The 17792-nt window shown below is 37.8% G+C and overlaps 1 protein-coding gene across 5 annotated transcripts in view; it reads right to left on the bottom strand.

The window, feature by feature from the left end:
* Positions 1-17704, bottom strand: part of WAC (WW domain containing adaptor with coiled-coil) — a 64538-nt gene extending 46834 nt beyond the window's left edge. For 2 of the 5 annotated variants that reach the window (XM_075143985.1, XM_075143988.1), the window contains exons 1-3: positions 16941-17223; positions 16767-16803; positions 15174-15369 (exon numbers count right to left, since the gene is read on the bottom strand). In XM_075143985.1, the coding sequence (XP_075000086.1) occupies positions 15174-15369; positions 16767-16803; positions 16941-16981 (274 nt within the window). In that variant the 5' untranslated portion in view covers positions 16982-17223. Of the gene's footprint in view, positions 1-15173; positions 15370-16413; positions 16698-16766; positions 16804-16940; positions 17297-17586 lie in introns of those variants that run through there. The other 3 variants (XM_075143986.1, XM_075143984.1, XM_075143987.1) reach the window with 3 other exon arrangements.
* Positions 17705-17792: the final 88 nt, after the last annotated feature.

The following is a 17792-nucleotide window of genomic DNA, read 5'->3' as shown; positions in this document are numbered from 1 at the left end:
GAAAAACTAGAGAACTCAAGACATTTCTAAAAAATATATTAGTCATCTGGGGTATTTTTAAATTATTACCAACAGGCACATGCTCAAATACTTTCTGAAAACTAGGCTTAAGGGTTGCTAAAACTGGAGAAACAAATCCCTTAACAATGTGGAGGGGAAGGGGATGTCACAATTTTTACTTTTCATTCAAGGAGCTTCCCAAAGAACATAAAACAAACACATTGGAAGAAACACTGAGGTTTGACAACATACACTTCAGTGACATAAGACAGAAATTGCTTACGTGCAGACACTTTCTAAAAACTGGGTTTTCCAATGTTTTAAGATTGCAAACAGAACAGTAATACTGTGAAAGACTGATACACCATAAACTGGTCATCACTGACAGAAGTTTGAATAAAGTCAGAGGTCGTGCAAAACAATTTCTGCTTACATAGGAGAAAAAAAAAAAAAAAACCAGCAGTGGCCAGAATACAGCTGTGAGACGACTACTCCATTTTCTATCTATCAACAGCACCAAATTAGTACTCCCACTCAGAAGCTCCAACCAATTAAGCAAGGTATGACAACTCAATCTCCCTGACAAAATCCTCTGAGCAAAAATAAGATTAAATAAGAATGAGGCCATGTTGTGTTTAGCAACCCTCAATTTTCTTTTAATGTTTTGGGGATATGTTTTAATGTTTTGTTTCTTGGGGACAAAGAACTTTAAGCAGAAGATTCTGTGAATGCAATATTACTTACAAATTAACTTGCAGGAAAGCTTCCATTACTCAGTTTAAAATAAGGAAGATGAAGTTGCAGCTTTTTCTGAACATAGGTAGTGCTATGCAGTGACAAATGCTTGCAACCTTAATCACATCTTAAAAGTTTCCTTCATTTCAATTGAGCGTGCACCATTTAGAATCAGGAACTCTACAAGGACATGGTGTTATAGCAAGATTAAAAAAAGGAGTCTCTATTACAAAACGCTACCGCAATCCTGCAAAAAGGTTAGTCACAGGCATAACTATCACACTTATATCCTTAATAAAAAGGCTGTGGCAGAATCAATGCCTAACCACATAAAACAAATGCAAGAACAAAAAAGACACTGTATATCTCCCTTCTTAAACGTGCCTTAAAAATATTAACTGTAAGTCACATTATCTCAAATTCGTATCTCAAGATACATCAAATTTGACTACCCTCCAAAGGCATGCAGAATTTTGTCTCATTCAGTTCTATTCTATTTTTATTCTGTAGGCTAACACAAGAAAGCCTTATTCGTCCTCCAGTTACTTAATAACCATATCTGAAAAGAACCAAACACCACTTCAATACAAGATCACTGCTTAAGTGCTATTAATATTTGCCAGTTGAAGAGAACTTTGCTTCTCTTCTAAGACTACAGCAATATCCATGAAATTTTTAGTAACTCATCACAAATGAGCAAGCTAACTTGAAAATATTTAGTATTAGAAGCAGCAGTTGCTCAATAAACTTTTACATGATAACTTGTGAAATGATTACGCTTCGACAAACTACAGTATTGTAGTATCTATACTATTACAGTATTCTAGTATTACAGTATTGTAGTATTACAGATTATAGTATAGATATGCAACAAGTATAAGGATTTTCGTTTTATGCTTATTTAATCTTCAACTAGGAATTGTTTGTGAAAAGGAGAGATGCTAATAACATTCAGGAAAAAAAAAAGTCAAATCAACTTCTGCTGCATAGAAGTTCTTCATTAAAAAAAAAAAGGAATGCTGCTCCAGGGCTTGGGGTGGTGGGGGCAGCAAGCAAGGGTCCACCTAAGAATTAATATATATAGTGTTATGGTTTTAATAGGATGGATTCACAGCCTTAGTTTAGCATGGCTTAATAAAGGTTTTGTGCAATAGGGTTTTCAAATATCTAAAGCACAGTAGGGTGACAAGACAATTCTTCCCTCCTCCCATTAAATAATTCTTAAATATATACTTAAAATTCAACTGGTCTTTCCTGGAATTTCCTTACTAGAGGAAAATATGCCTCTCCAGAAAAGCTAAAGTTATGTTTACAAACGAAAAATCTATTTTACAGTTGTCTGGTTGCCTAAGTGTCTCATTTTATTTCCCTAGTTAAGTAAACACTCTCAAAAGGACTACACAGAGACTGCGATCATTAGTATAGGCAGTGTTTTGCCAGTAAAAGAGGTGAACTTTACACTACTTGAATTTGAAAAGGATCATATTATTTCTCGTATTAAATCAAGTAAAAATAGTTTTCTTTCAAAAGAAATGAGCAGTTTTGAAAATTAAGTCTGTGTTAACCTGTCAGCTGCAGGTGTCTGAATGAGCAAACTACTCAAACTACTTAACTAGAAGAGATCTGAACTCCCGCTGATGTTATTCAAGGGGGACACCTGACGCGAACACATCATCATTCAGAAGAACATAATTATGTGAAATAAACACAGCAGGAAAAAATAGGTAAAGCATATTACCTAATATGTACAGAAGAGTTTATGCACAAATGTGCATTATTTATAATTATATGCCTTAATAAAAAAAGTATTCTTTGGGTTTTTTCCACATTTGGGAGTGAATAGGTATGTTTGAAAGATAATAAATGAGATGAGCAGGGCAGATCATCATTTCCTTTCCTCGTTTTTGCTACTGATAGATATGAATAATTTATAACTCTGTTACACTAACAAACTCAGTAACAAATCTACCTAGAAAAGCACTGAGGAAGAGTGTTGCTTTGGAGGACATAAAACAGCATGATATTTAAGAAATCTAGGAAACCAAGGGAGAGGAACTAATCTGTTTAACTGGGATGAAGCTATAAATATTGCTTCTTAAAAATATTTTCAGAAAGCCCAACATGCCTAAATATATCAGATTTCTATGATAACATGGTGAAATATAGAATGTTTCTCTTCCAAAAAAAAAAAGCTTTAAAAGAAAAAAAATTAATCTTACTAGGGATACTGAAATTCTTACAGCAACAGATGTAACAGGTTTGAAAAAGGGGCAGGAAAATTCAAAAAATTTTTTGAAAAGTTTAACTATGCCGAGATCTTTTCCATAAGAAAGCACCAATACAGGCAATTTAACAATAACTTCGTTTGAATCTAGGAAAGTCTAATATTAACATGCCCATTACTATGGATATATTTTTTCAAATTTTTTTTTAACAAAAAGGCTTATCTTCAGACTCCTGGAATAAGCAGATTAAAGAGCACTACTGTCAAAACCAGAACCACTGAAATCTCAAATCTTTAGGGACAGTTACAAAACAAATTTGAAGCTCTTACTTCACTAAAACAGGCCAGAAATTACTCAAGTTTTTACTTTAAAAAAAAAAAAGTGGATTTTAACAAACATTTCTAAGTATTAGCTGATTGCATTTTGTTTCTGCAGAAATTAATGAGCATGTTCACAGTTTATCTTTCCACAAGCTTTTCTCTGGTAGGCAGCTTCTCAGACAAAACAAGTGTACGGAGTAATGACAGTGCCAGTTTTGAAGTACACTCTTCAAGGGAAAATAGCAAGTAGTAGTAAATTCAAGATGCCTGGTATTTGGGATTAAAAAACACATACAAAGATGACACAGCTAAATACATTTTCTTCCTCTTAATTTATCCAAGTGATCCAACATAATTACCCTTTCAGGACCCACTAAGTGGGAACTTCTATTCTATTAGCTGAGCTCTATACACATGTAAAAGGAGATGTGCCTCCAAGCTCTATTCTTCCCCACATAAACAGGGCAGCAGTTGGGGTTTTAATCACCTGCCCATGAGGAGGCTCAGATGAGCCATTTTCATTTACACTTCAAGTAGCTATGTCAACTCTCTAAAAGTAAGAAAATGGTAAGAAGGAATTTCGTGTTATCAAATGAACTGGACACACCAAAAAAAAAAAAACCCCAAACCAAAAACCAAACAAAAAACCAACAACCCATACTGATTTTATAGTAGGAATTTCCTGAGCCACAAAATCGTATGCCTTCAACCACTGCCTCCTAAAACCAGAGAAGATATGAACTGATCAAACACGTGCAGCTAACATTTTCTAATCAAATATATAAACATACGAAACAACACAATGTTTTCATAACATACAGCTTTTTCAGCATTTTTTAAAACAAATATCACAAATATTTAAAAAATAGGAAAATGTAATTTTCCAAATTTCTTTAAAATTCCTTCATATTTTCTCCCTGGTAAGAAGCTGTACTAGTTCACCCATGATCAGTCTTTGTTATTATTATTGTTATTCAATACGTTAGTAAAATTACTGCAAAAAGGATCTGTGACCGATTTCCATTCAATATTAGCTTATTTAAGATTTAAATAAAACTGGTTTAATCTTTATATAAGCAGAAGTAACCTAGTTTATCCTGCTTCTCATCTCATCCTGTAGCCATCTTAGTCTCTAAGCCCAGATCTGTTTCTCACATTCACAGCCAAAGCTAAAGCTAAGGACAAGAATCAGAAAAATGGATAGCAGGGAACCAGATGTCACTGTCAAGCCCTCGTCCTATGTCCAATTAGCCTCTCTGCTTCCTTTATGGTCACAATGAATTACAACAAAAATATCCAGATAGGTCAGCAGACTTCATATGGAGGCAAGAAAAAAAAACTGACTACAGTTTCATTCGTTTAATTCATTGTGTATCTTGACTTTATTATCTTACATATTTGAAAGCTGTCCTGGCAAAGACTGTTGACTATTTAAAGGAAAGCTTTATTTAATAAATGTTACAAGTTCTTTCTGCTTATAACACACCTCTTCAAGAAGTTCTGCAAGACACAATAATAATTTCTGTTGAGTGAAAACTTCTGTATAAGAATTCAGAAGAAAATAGATTATAAATCTGTTTTAATTTCAGTACACTTAAACTAAAACCTTAACTGTAATAAATAAGATGAAAAGATGTGGAAAAAGAAACAACAGAATTTGATAAACCTAAACCAGCTTTTAAATGTAACCCCATACTTTTGGGGGAGGGAAAAAAAAAAGGTAATTTTAGCTTCATTATTCTCTAAATTCACTTCACATTATCCTGCATAAATATGATCTACACACAACGAGTTTAAGGAGTACAGCATTTCTCTCTCCCAAAGAGAAATCTTCATCTACAGAAGCTATCAATTACTTTCCAACTTTCATATTAACAAATTTAACTTTGAAACCAAATGTACGCTGGGAGGTGGTGAGGGGGGAAGGGAAAGGCCTTATAAATCACTCTAAAAAGCATGTGAGACAAGCATGTCAACCTTTCTGTAACTTTCTGGCAAAGAAAACAAGAAATTTAAAAAGAAATTTGCGTTCTGTCATACGCAAATTCTGCAAATCTAAAACAGCAAAGCAATTTCAAGATACTCAAGATACTGTCCAACTAGATGAAGCTGTGTAGTTATGGCCAACAAACTAAAATCCAATCTGGTAAACATACACATCAGTGAAAAACATCAAAAGCCTGCATTAAAGTGGAAGTTTGCAATCATGTTTGAAGAAATACACGCTACAAACTAAGTCTGATATAAATTGCACTAAACTGCAGATAAATTCTGAACAATTTAGATGGTATGAAATTTCAGAGATCAGATCATCTAGATTACATTCAATCCTGAAAAGAGATTTTAGGATAGCTGCTCCTAAAAAAAAAGCATGCACTGATAAAGCACACAAAACTTAAAACTGTACTAGTGCAGCAGGCACCTGCAAATACTGAATTCTACTGCCAATAGATCCATCATAGTTCCACCTGACCCCACAACAGCCCTCAAAACAACATACTCTCAATGACCAAAAATCCTACAGCACAATATGAAACATATTCACAGGTTCATAATCCTCACAGGCCATGAGGGACGATCAACCACTTGGGGGTGGGGGGAAGTTATCACAAGAATGCTACTTACAAAGTTAATTAACAATTTTTAATCCTTTTCAATTTGAAGTCCACTAATCTACAACATTTAAACTAGAAATACTCACATTACTGTTTTATCTGTCAATGGACCTCTGATCAACTAGTTCAACTTTCTGCATGAAACAAACCTTAGAAAATTGTCTTTTAAGTCATCCAGTTTCAAAACTACCACCCCTGCAAAAATCATCACAGTAACTCACTGCAGTTGTTACTAACAACATTAAAAGTTGTGCCAAATTTCTATTTTCTGAGTATTTAAATTAAGCTAACTGGATCTTGCACCTTTGTTTGCTACATTCAAGAACTCGTAAGTATGTATGCCGTTTCTTTTCCCTGTAATTATTAATCAAATAAACCCTTAATGTTTTCTTTGTAACTACACCAAGAGCTCTTCAGGTCTCTCCTTCTAATGCACAAGTTTCAATTGCAGTCATTTTCTTGCCTCTTCTCTGAAAAGCTGCAGTTTTGCATACTTTCTGAACTGTGAGAATGAAAACAGACCGTCTTCCAGTTGCTGTCACATTAGCACTAAGAGGTAATCTCTCTAGTCCTACTTGATAATCCTCTGATCATATATCCTTTCTGGCTAACACTGCACTCAATATTTATGGTCTTAATTGTGTATGAGTTTCATGTCTGTTTGAAGAGTCATCGCTCTGCACAGTATCTACCTTCTGTAAAGTCTTACACTCCTTCCTGTAATCTCCTTCCTGTAAGTTTTTACACAGTGGACCACTTTTACATGTTCCTGCAGATTAATTAGCATTTTCACTTATGCATAACTTAGCTAGCTCTGTACTAGTGAACGGTTTTTATTATTTGCCATTCAGCCTCAAATTACGGATAATGTATGAATGATCCTATGATTTCTTCCTTGTAGATAAAAAAAACGTTATTACTTAGGTCCAAGAGCAATGCACATTAAAAAAAAAAAGATCATCATTTGATGATCACAAGTTTTATACTTTTGGGATCTATCAGTTACCAGTTTTTGATCTATAAAACATACAACGTAAACAATGTTTCCTTAGTTAGAGATTTCAAAATATTTTACTCAGTGGCTAAGAATTAGCTATTTCATGTCTATCCAAGATAGCAGGTCAGAGAAGTTAGTTGACATGTATCAGAAAATTAATGACAAAAGTTTAGACAGAAAAAAGACCTCCTGAAGATTCCTACTGCCCTTCAGATACTGGGAATTTAGCTCTGGAAACTAGTTGTTCGTATTTCTGACTGCCTTGCCCTTGTCATGAAGCACTTTAATATTGCATTACATCTCTTTTTTTGAGTGATGACAAAAGCAGGATATTAACATTTTTATCATACCTCTGCTGTAGAAACAAAATAAGTTATGTTTTAAAATTGGGGCAGAAACAATTACAACATTAAACTTTTCATACTGTTCCTTTGCAACTCATTACAGTAGTCACAGTACAGAACAGAATGATTATCCCAAAGTAATATGGGGCCTAATCAACAAAGGTCTTTAGGCCTCTTGTTTTCCATTCATTTCACACACAATATAACATTGCTGCCTGCATGGAAACATAAGTCAAGGCCCCAAAAGCTTACCAGACATCTCTTAACCCATCTGATAAAAAAAAAGAATAGTGTGATCTCTTGTCAGTCATCTGCTCAAAAATTTATCTCCCTTTCCAGTAACTTGGAGGACAGACTTTCCAATTGGACATTATTCTTGATTACTGCTCCAGGAGTCTACTTCTAGTCAGTAGGCGAGTACAATTTGTGCCTTAAAACATGTATCTCGCTTCACAAGCTTCAAAGTAGGGAGAAAAATTAAACACTGCCCAAGAGGAAAAGGAGGGATGCAAAAGTGTATATAGGAGAATTCCAGGCTATTACACTGTTTGGTGGGTTTTGTTTTTGGTTTTTTTGCCATTGAAGGTCTGAGAAAAAACCACCTGCAGCAGGAAAATAGGTGAGTATCAGATTCAAGATATGTCTTTGAATAATTTAGAAAGTGTTTAAAATTTACAGGATCAGCAATTTATTTTAGAAGCTTACACTTCAGAAATTGATGCAATTTTGTTCCCTATATATTCATTACCATACACTTTCCACTTATTACAGATGAATGAATTTCAAAATACTGTTTCACAAAGCAACACTTCCAACAAAAATTTCAATAAATAAAAATTTTAGCCTACAGTATAATTCTAAGATTACTCCCCGTGTGTACAACTACAGGCAGAAAGCTCTGATTTCAGAAAAGGGATAAAATATTCAGCAAAAATTTGGTAAGCCACAATTGCTTTGGTTAGTATTTTTAATAGGCAAAAGTACTGAAGGGATACAGGTTCCTGTCAAAATCTAGACATGAATTCCCTATATGATTAGGCTGGTGCTTTCAAATGGAAAACCACACCACTTTAGTAAAAAAGCAAACCTGCACAAAATGTGTAAAACAAGCTAAAGAAGCCTAGAACGAAACAGCATTCTTTTACTACTAGCAAAATATTATTGGGATAAAGGAACAGCAAGTGAGCTTATATGCTCTTTCTAGGGTAGTTTTACTGTTAAAAGCTAGGAAGTCTGTTAAAGGTCTTCAAGAAAGGAAACAGAATCTTCTAATACTGAAGTTACTGCAGAGAACTCCCACAGTCAAGTACAACAAAGTTTGGTGACCCCTTCATAATTCAACAGCACACATTAAGAAGATAACAATCTTACTCAATATAAAGAAATGCTTCTCTCTTTTCAAGCGCTACATTTAAGTCCAGAAAGGATTCATTTTTACACTACAACAAACTACTGACAAAGCATAAGCCTGGAAACATCAGTGTTGAAAACTGTCTTTCATCGCCAGTACAACTTTCTTCCTTCTTGAAGAACTACATAAGGAACAATTTCTCTGTACATTGAGAAGTTTTTCCCTGGAAATGCCTATGAAATTGTGTAAAAGCCTGACTTTGTAAACAAATGCAGTCAACACTGCAACACTCATTAAATTACTGTTTTCCACAGCAAAGTTATTACAGCATCACCTCCTCTCTCAGCCAAAACAGAGGCAGAGCTTTCTCTTCCAAGTTCTGCATAGTTTTAATAATACTTGGCTTACTCGATAGTTTACATAGAATAGGTAGAAATAGCAGGGAAAACAAATGTAAACTGTCAATAAACAATACTTCTCTTCTCAGAAAGCAGCCATGTCCCAAACAGTGGTTAAGGAACTACCTTTAATCGGGGGCCACTAGAGAATACAGAGTAATCCCAGTAAAAAAAGCTACATAATCTACAAATCGCTATCTTTACTACGGCCTAGCAGCAGGCAGCTCATCAGAAACTAACAGTTTTCATTGCTTCTTTTCACCTTCAGAAAGCAACCCAAAAGTACAAGTTTAATAGGCCGTATATTCCATTTCTGCAAAGTCAAAGGCTAGAAGTGTATGTTAAGAAAGCATGACGCTAAGTGAAAATAATTCCCTTATGATTAGCTTATATACCAAAGATAAGCAAATTTAACACATCTTGTATATAGCCAGTATCTTCCCTCTTCCAAAACATAAAGTAAGCTTACATACAAAAGCTTACCAGGTCTAGCTATTAGACTGACTTGAACATATTACGCCCACAATCCAAAAACTAAGTTTATGAGTTCTCAAAACACTTAAAGATACACACTTCCTTAAACAGATCAACCGTAAAGGGAAACCTTCAGAGGACCTATTTACAGATCTGTATTTTATATACTAGCAAATAGAAGTAAGAATAGTAAGTGAAATCGGAAGTTCCCAGTGCCAAATCGCAATGGATTTTGGGAAGTGGTGGAGCAATAGGTTACAAACGAACAGCATTGCTTATTGCCATTTGCTGCAGCTTTCATTTCAGATAGTGTCTCCCATTAATACATCTTTACTCCTACAACCTAAACCAGATACTTGAACTTCATGAAAAGAAACACAGAGGACTCCACCCACCTAAATGCATAAAGACTTAGCATTTAATACCATCATATTAATATCACAATTCTTTTCTAATATCAATAATATAAAATTAGGTTTTTATATCTCCTATTGTGTGCTTTTTAAAGGCAAGCTTTGCAGCTACTTTTCAAAAGCAATTTTGAACATTAACATTCTAAAACTCAAAATTTAAAAAGTACATTCACAAGTTATAACCTTTACTATGATTCTATGATCCAAATTCTTTTCCATCAGAGATCCTCACAGCAGAGTAACAAAAAAAAAAAAAGAAAATAATGGTTATACAACCGATCCAGCAAAAACTCACTTCAGAAACACTGCCAAATATACTGAGTAAATGTAAAGCTACTTTCTATCTACAACTTCTAAACTTTTAAAGCAAACTTAAAATTACCCCCCACACACACTGAATGTACTAGTACTAATGAGACTTGAAAGAAAGCTTTTATCAAAATTAGAAAACCACAGAAATCTACTTTTTCCATTTTTTTTTTTTTAATCCAGAGAAAAGCTTCTAAGAGGTGAATGGTCCCGGCAGCAATTGTATTTATCTTAAAAAAACCAAACAAACCACCAAACCCCACCTCCTTTAGAGCCAACATTGAAGGAACAGGGGAGTGAATCACCCTTTTACATTTAGATGTTGGGGAGGGGGAGCGTTCAAAGCATGTTTCATGGAGAGCCTACTCTCATTTGTGATCACAGACTTCCCTCATCCCAGCTTTGACCATACAGTTACAGTGAGGAAATGGTTTTCATAGTAATGAATAATTACTTTCACATTAGCAGCAGTTAATACTAACTAAATAGATAGAATCTATTCCAGCTTCTTCTTCAACCCTTCGCTATGCTTCATTACTCTGACTTCCCTCTTTCCACCTACCCTGCAATTTCCCCTCTCCAATGCATGTTGCCCAGGTAGCTTCCACTCTCTTGTACCTGCCCTAATGCCCCATTTATTTCTGACTGCTGGTCAATGATCACGCTAATTTAATCAGCAGTTAGCCTCTTGTCCTCCTCTACTGCGAGGGTTGCTAAGACAGGAAAGAAAAGCTAGCACTTTCTTTCCGGCCGTTCACTGTCCCTTTGCTATGAGGACTCTGAACTCTTTCAGGAACCACTGGAAACAAAGCAAGCCAACACTTCACGACAGAAGCTTCCACCACTAGTTCGATAAAACTAGGAAGGCATGATTTACAATATTCCGCCGAGTCTCCAATAGAAGCAGGATTTTGAATCTTAGAACTGTATTATAGTCAATAACAGTGGTCATTGTCAGTATTCCTAATTGCCAATTAAAAAAAACATGCAAAAGAAACATTCACAAGAGTTCAGTTATATTTTGGAATTTAAATTAAATATCACAAGTTTTAATCAAATTTCATGAAAATAGCCTACATAGCTCACAATCCAGCAAAAGATTTCATGCTGTGTACGTTAATGCTCTCCATTTGTGATTTTAAACAATTCAGTAAGATCATGGCATGAAGCAAACATACATTTTCAAAGTCTCTTAAACATAAATGTAGCAAAACACTCAGTATCTTTTTCACAATAAGAAACAACTGAGTACACCTGGCCTAACCGAACTAACTTTTTTTGCCCAAAGTTCTACTATGTATCTTAGTTGGTCATTCTGCACCATACATTTAAGTAGAAAGAAACATCCTTTTCCCTTTTACCAAGGGTTGCATCTTGCAAGTTTTACTCCTAAATAATATATATCTCCCTTACAGCGTTCGCAAAGCTACCCTACTTATCTGACCTCTTTGTTTTCTTTCCTGCACACCAATCTCACCTCATTTATGCATTTAAAAAGACCTACAAAGATCACCTATGTTCTCAGTCCGTCCATCTTCAAGTATGAAAACCCTCGAATCTTTGTACTTCCCTTTTTTCTTTGATGGAAACACTTTTCCACATCTACAAGGCCCTTCGTAGTTCTATTCCCTGTAAACAATGCTAGCTTTAAGTCCCTATTTGTTACTGTTAAGGAACTTCACACTTGAGTTAGTCTCGTAAGACTCCCTAATCTCTTCAAACTCCACACTTGCCTATAGCAGCTGACCTATAAATAAGAGGTGCACTGAGGGGGGTAGCTGTTCATTATGTTTTAAACACTTGCATACAGAGACAATGTCCCCATGCACAAGGACCTGAAAGCAAGAACAAAGTTACTGCAGTTTTTTTGATATGCTGGATGTGCAAAGTACTCTTTGGAAACCAGGGATATGGCAAAAACTTGCAAGTACTCTACCGTGTTTAGTCCAAGGTAAACTTGGAAGTCTCTACCCAGAGAAACTATCATCTCTGTATGTAGTCTCTTTCCACAGAAACCATGCGGTAAGCAACTTTGAAAAATGCTTTGTTTGCACTGTATCAGTATAGAGGGCTTATCCACAACACACGTTTTAAAACCTTAATTGAAAGCAATTGAATTTCTTACTGTAGATTACAGTTCTGCAAACACAAAAGATTCCGCCACCAGTATTACGAAAAAAAGCTGTAACAACAAATACCTTTATACAGGTACCAAAGGTATTCACAGGGGGAGATTCTACCATTTTTGAGTTATTAATTTTCAATCAATTTAATTATAGCTCTTACATTTTATACGTGTACACTTAAATCTTTAAATGACATTTAGCCAGTTGTCTTTACCACAAAAAAGTGAACCAGTCATGACTAAATGAGTCCCACGTATCAACATGCTACACCAGCCAATCTTCCTGTTTCACTTCAGAGCAAAAATCACTAAGAGATATATAAGAGTGACTTCTTAAACATTGACTTGAAAGGGAGAGATTAGGTTAATTCGGCTTTGTGTTCATTAGTAATACTCCAGATTTTTGTTCTGTTTTGTTTTCTAAGGGATGAGAGAAAGACAGATCGTTTGTTTGGGACTTGAACACAGTTTGGGGAAATAAGTACTGGAGATTTTTCAATGAGGTTTGTTTTGTTAAGTTCAGCTAGATCATAGGAAGGCAATAACACCTTTGTAGTAGTTCCAAATCAAGCACAAGTGATTTTAAAATAATGAAATGCACAGCAATTACAACCCCCCCCCCCAAATATTTTTCCCCCTCAGAGAGTGTAAAAAGAAAAGAAAACAAGCCAGAAAACTACAGTAGCATCAAAGCCAATTAATACTCTTCAGTCACATTAGGACTTCAATGAAAACTTTTAGCAATTTTTTAAAAATTTTTTTTTCTTTTTTCCACTGTATGTCTGTAATTGCAAAACTAAGGGAGTACTATATCAATAACAGTACCTTAGTGTAACTCAAATTCAATAGACAGAGAACATGGTAAAGTATTAGATTATGTCTTTTGCATATAGCAATATGCAAATATCCATAATATCACAGCACTTCACCTATATTCTAATACCTACCATCAATTCATACTAACAGAAATATTCAGTAAATCAAAGACAAAGTTGATATCCTCCTGCTCACATCTGCTCAGCTTTGGTTTACCACATACAATACACAGGATTTAATACAGCTTTGGTTGTTTTGAATGTATTTTAAAAAGCTGAAGTTGGGGCCAAACTAACCTTACTAACCACACAAAAAAATCACTTTTTATTTCCATTAAATAGTACAAATGTTCATCTTTCAAAATTAGTAATTTCCCTCAGACTGTTGAAGACTACTTCTTTCTCCCAGTCTATTAACATATGATGTGCGAAGGACCACTTTCAGATCGGAATAAAGGAAATTTTCCACTGTGTTAACAGCTTGGGGAAGGAGAATATACAGTGGAATAGTGTTCCTTCCACTTACAAAACTACAAATAATTCATTTTCCTTCATCATTACTGTATACATCCATGCTTCAGGTCATTCCCCAATTATTAAATCCAGCTGGACTCAGTGAGAACTTCAGAATGTCTTTCCTATCTTAAAAACAATTCCAACACACAAATAAGCAAATACACTCCCTATATAGAGCCTCATCCTCCAGATGTTTTCATATATGCGTAACTCCATTAAATGTAGCTCCACTGAAGCAGAATTACCGATTGCAGCAAAACTAGGCAGAATTGCAAGAGTATGTAGGACGAGTATCTTTGGACAGGTAAAGAGGAAATAGAGGACACGTCTGTGTCCTGAAAAGTAGCACAGAATAGCAGCCTACTGGCCTCACACATGCATTTAATTCTGAGATTACTATACTTTCAAGTATGATCAGATATAATGAAAATCAGTGTACTAACAAAAGATGCCTGTTTTTATAATCCTTCTAGACAATAATATCACACTACCAGTGGTCTACAGAGCCTCTGTATTAATCCAAAGAAAAAAAAACAAATGGGAATTGTAAGAACACTCGGGTACCATAAACAGATTTTGTGGTGTGGAACTAGTATTTCCTAAAAGGTACTTACAGATATTTTCTTTATTTAACTTTAACAAGTAACAATAGTGTAGCAATAAATATATCTGTACATTGCAAGTTGTTAACTTTATTTAGAACAAAGAGCACTGATTTAAAGCTCTAAGTTCTCTACTTGAATACTTCACTTTATAACTCCATACAGAGACCAAATACAGTACTTACAAAACAGAAAACACGCTTCCAAATTCAGTCAGTAACCGGGGTTTTCTAAACTGCAACCATTACCATTGTTTACTAAAAGTAAAATCCTACTCTTTCCTTCTTCCAGGAAGCGGAGACAGAAAATAACATCAGTTAAAAAATATTGGGGATATTACTACTGTCTATAATATCCTGTAAAAACACAGGAGGATGACTTGACTGTGAACATTCTTCTCTAAGCTGCTGCCAAGAAAGGCTCTAGTAAGTGCTACCTTTATCATTTTCTGATTGTTAAGAATTCTACACAGCAGCTAAATATGAAGAAGCTTTTTTCATTTCTTATGGGGTTTAGTCTATGAAGCATGTAACTACACAGTATAGCACCACAATACACGAAGTTCTTAAAAAAACAGTCTCTAAACCTGCTAATATTTATTGCTTGTGAAAAATCCAGAATGCTATTTCAAATATTTCACAGTATGTCTAAAGTAAATGAGACATACCAGTTTAAAAAAAAAAAAAGTTTCTTTAATCTTTATGGTTATAAGAAAAATTACCATACCTGTAAAAATAAGAAAATTAATAGGTGTTACAATGCCTAAATGATTGCTTCCAATGAAACTTGCACTTTGGTTTCACTGCAGTCTTCCAAACAAGGTACAAGGCACATTTAGTATAACACTCTCATCACCTGAGTGACAATGGCTAAATTTTAGTATTTACGAGAAATTAGTAATTGCTTAAATAAAGGTTAATTAAAGGTAACTCACCACCATCCCTCTCTCTAACTCTGTGAGTATGCACACTTTTTGCTTTACTGTGCCCTGTGCTGTCACCATATTTGTTTTCAGGGCTATCAGACCGCCGCAACATTTTATTTGGTGGTGAAGGATCTGTGGTGTCTCGCATCTTGTCATGACGGTGGTCACCACCACCGGGGTGACTCTTGGATGAGTACTTAAGAGCCTGTAACAGATCACAAGAGAATAGGCATTTACATTAGATATGAAGTTACAGAACTGATGTTAAAATGTTATTTCTGAATTTCAGATCTCTTTCCAAAACACTTTTTAAAGTAATTAATTTTCATTTCCTATTTAAACAATCAGCATTTGTCTTTCTAATTTTAATTACCTACAGTAAAGCAACAAGTTCTGTAATTAGAACTCAAACCATTTTCTCCCACTATTACATCCAACGTAACACCTGCTGTTAAGAAAAATCTAATTTCTCTATCTTTTCACTGATGGACTACACACTTTCAGCAGTAAATGGGCCATAGTACTTCTGCACTTTTGGGAGAAGCACAAGTCTCCGCTTGATATTAAGAATATAAACAGAAAGTTACAATGAATCAGTGTAAACTTTGAATATGTCCTCCATACTGTAGTCAAGGCCACTCCGTTTTTTCACTGCTAGCAACCCTGTAGCAGATGTAATAAAAAACCCTAGAATTCTGGGGGCCTAAAACATGTAACGTGACGATTCATTTTGAAGTATTTATCAAAAATTACATGTTCTGCCTCACTTTGACCTGCTTGATTTTGCAGTGTGAGCTTCTGAGTGGCAAATGTTTACATCTACATGAACTGTCACTGACAGCTGCCTTGGACTGAAGATTATACTTCACAGTGATACAAACACACAGAAATGTAATAAAACAGTTCAATTCTATGCCCTAAGGAGAGCAATATCACAATATATAGCATTCCCCAGATTCACACCCCAAGAACTGTTTTTTTCAGTAGACACAGCAGAGGAATACAGTATCTACCTTACAGAAATTGAGGTTATTGTCAGCAGCTTAAGGATTTAATGCTTTCTGAACGTGCCTAGCAGCTGGCAACTGCAGAAATTAAGCCTTACTGGCAACCCCAGTTATTCAGGGTCTAAAACCATGCCCTGCTCAGGTTACAGTCCACAGCAACAGTTTTGGGGAGAAGAAAGGACTTGGGGAGGGGGGTGGGGGAAGAACAAGATGCCTTTTGTTTTTAAAAGGAAAACACTCACCTCCCCCTGGATCTCCACTCCACTGCAAGTGACCCCGGCTCGCTCTCCCGCCCCTCGTACCGTACCCTCCCCGACTGCTAGGCCCAAGCCCTACACGGGTCGCACTAGGCCTCTCCTCCTCGCCCCGGCCCCGCAGGCCTCAGAAGAGCGCCGGAGCCCCGTTCCCTCCGCGCGCGGCCGCCGCCACCCCCCTCTCCGCTCTCCCCGGCCCCGAAACGGCGCCGAGGGACGGGACCGAGGCGTCTGTTGCACCGCGGCCTGCGGCGGCGGCCGAAGCCTCCGCTGGAGTAGCTCCCCCCCCCTTCTCCTCCCCTGCTCCTCCTCCTGGGCCTAGCGGCCGGCGCTTGAGGTACCTGGTAGGGCTGCGAGTCCCCCCTGCGGTCGTGACAGCTAAAGAGAAAGCGAGAGAAAGAGAGAGACGTTAGCGAACAACCGTTACCGGCCGCCGGGGAAGGGGGCCCAAACATGGCGGAGGGGAGGGGGAGACCCCGTGGGGCCAGGGGCCAGAGGAGGAGGAAGGGATTTACCCATCACTGAGTCTCTGCTGTTTCCTCGCATACATTACCATCAATGCCCGGCCTGTGTGTGTGAGTGTGAGGGGACCAGGAGGGGACGGCCGCGGCCGGGCCACAGGCGCCGAGGGGGGAGGAGGGGGAGGCAGCGCTCCGCCTCGCCGCCGACCGGGGGCAGGGAGGGGGGAAGGGAGGGAGGGGGCGGCTCAGGCAGCTCGGCTAGGAGCAGCGCTCACGGGCCCATCTCCTCCGCGCACAGCGAGACGGGAGACGCCAGCAACTCGGCCCCGCGCGCGCTGAGACACTCCGGGAGCACGGACTCCGCCGCCGCCGTCGTCGCCGCCGCCGCTGCTGCCGCCGCGGCCGCCTCCTCCCCCCGCTGCGCCCACCGCCGCCGCCGCTCCTCCAACTACATCCGGGAAACTCGGGCGACGCCGCGCTCGGTTAACGTCGGCTCTTTTCGGCTCTTTCCGACACGCTCCGTCCCCTCTGTCCCCTTTGCTCTCGGGCGACTCTGCCTTCGGGAAACATCGGCTGCCTTCGCCGAGCCCAACGCCCTTCAATCTCTCCCTTCGGCAAACATCGGCTTGTTCCGTAACTCTCCTCCCTCCCTCCTCCTCCCACCGGCCGTCCCGCCTCGTCCTCCTCTTCCGAATGCTACCTGTCTTCGGAAAACATCGGTTATTTCCGTAGAGCTGTTTTCACGCTCCCGTCAGGGTGGCGCCGCGTTCGGAAACGTTCGGGTATTTCCGTGACCCCTCACCCGGCGGCTCTGAGGCACTGCCGGTCGGAGCAGCCGTTGGCCGGGTGCGCCCGGCTGATTGGCCGAGGGGAACCTCCGCCGCCGGGGGCCGCGCTGCCGGCAGC

This window comes from Calonectris borealis, chromosome 2, assembly GCF_964195595.1.
Source record: "Calonectris borealis chromosome 2, bCalBor7.hap1.2, whole genome shotgun sequence".
In the NCBI taxonomy this organism is placed as follows: domain Eukaryota; kingdom Metazoa; phylum Chordata; class Aves; order Procellariiformes; family Procellariidae; genus Calonectris; species Calonectris borealis.
This window is presented reverse-complemented; position numbering and strand designations above follow the sequence as displayed.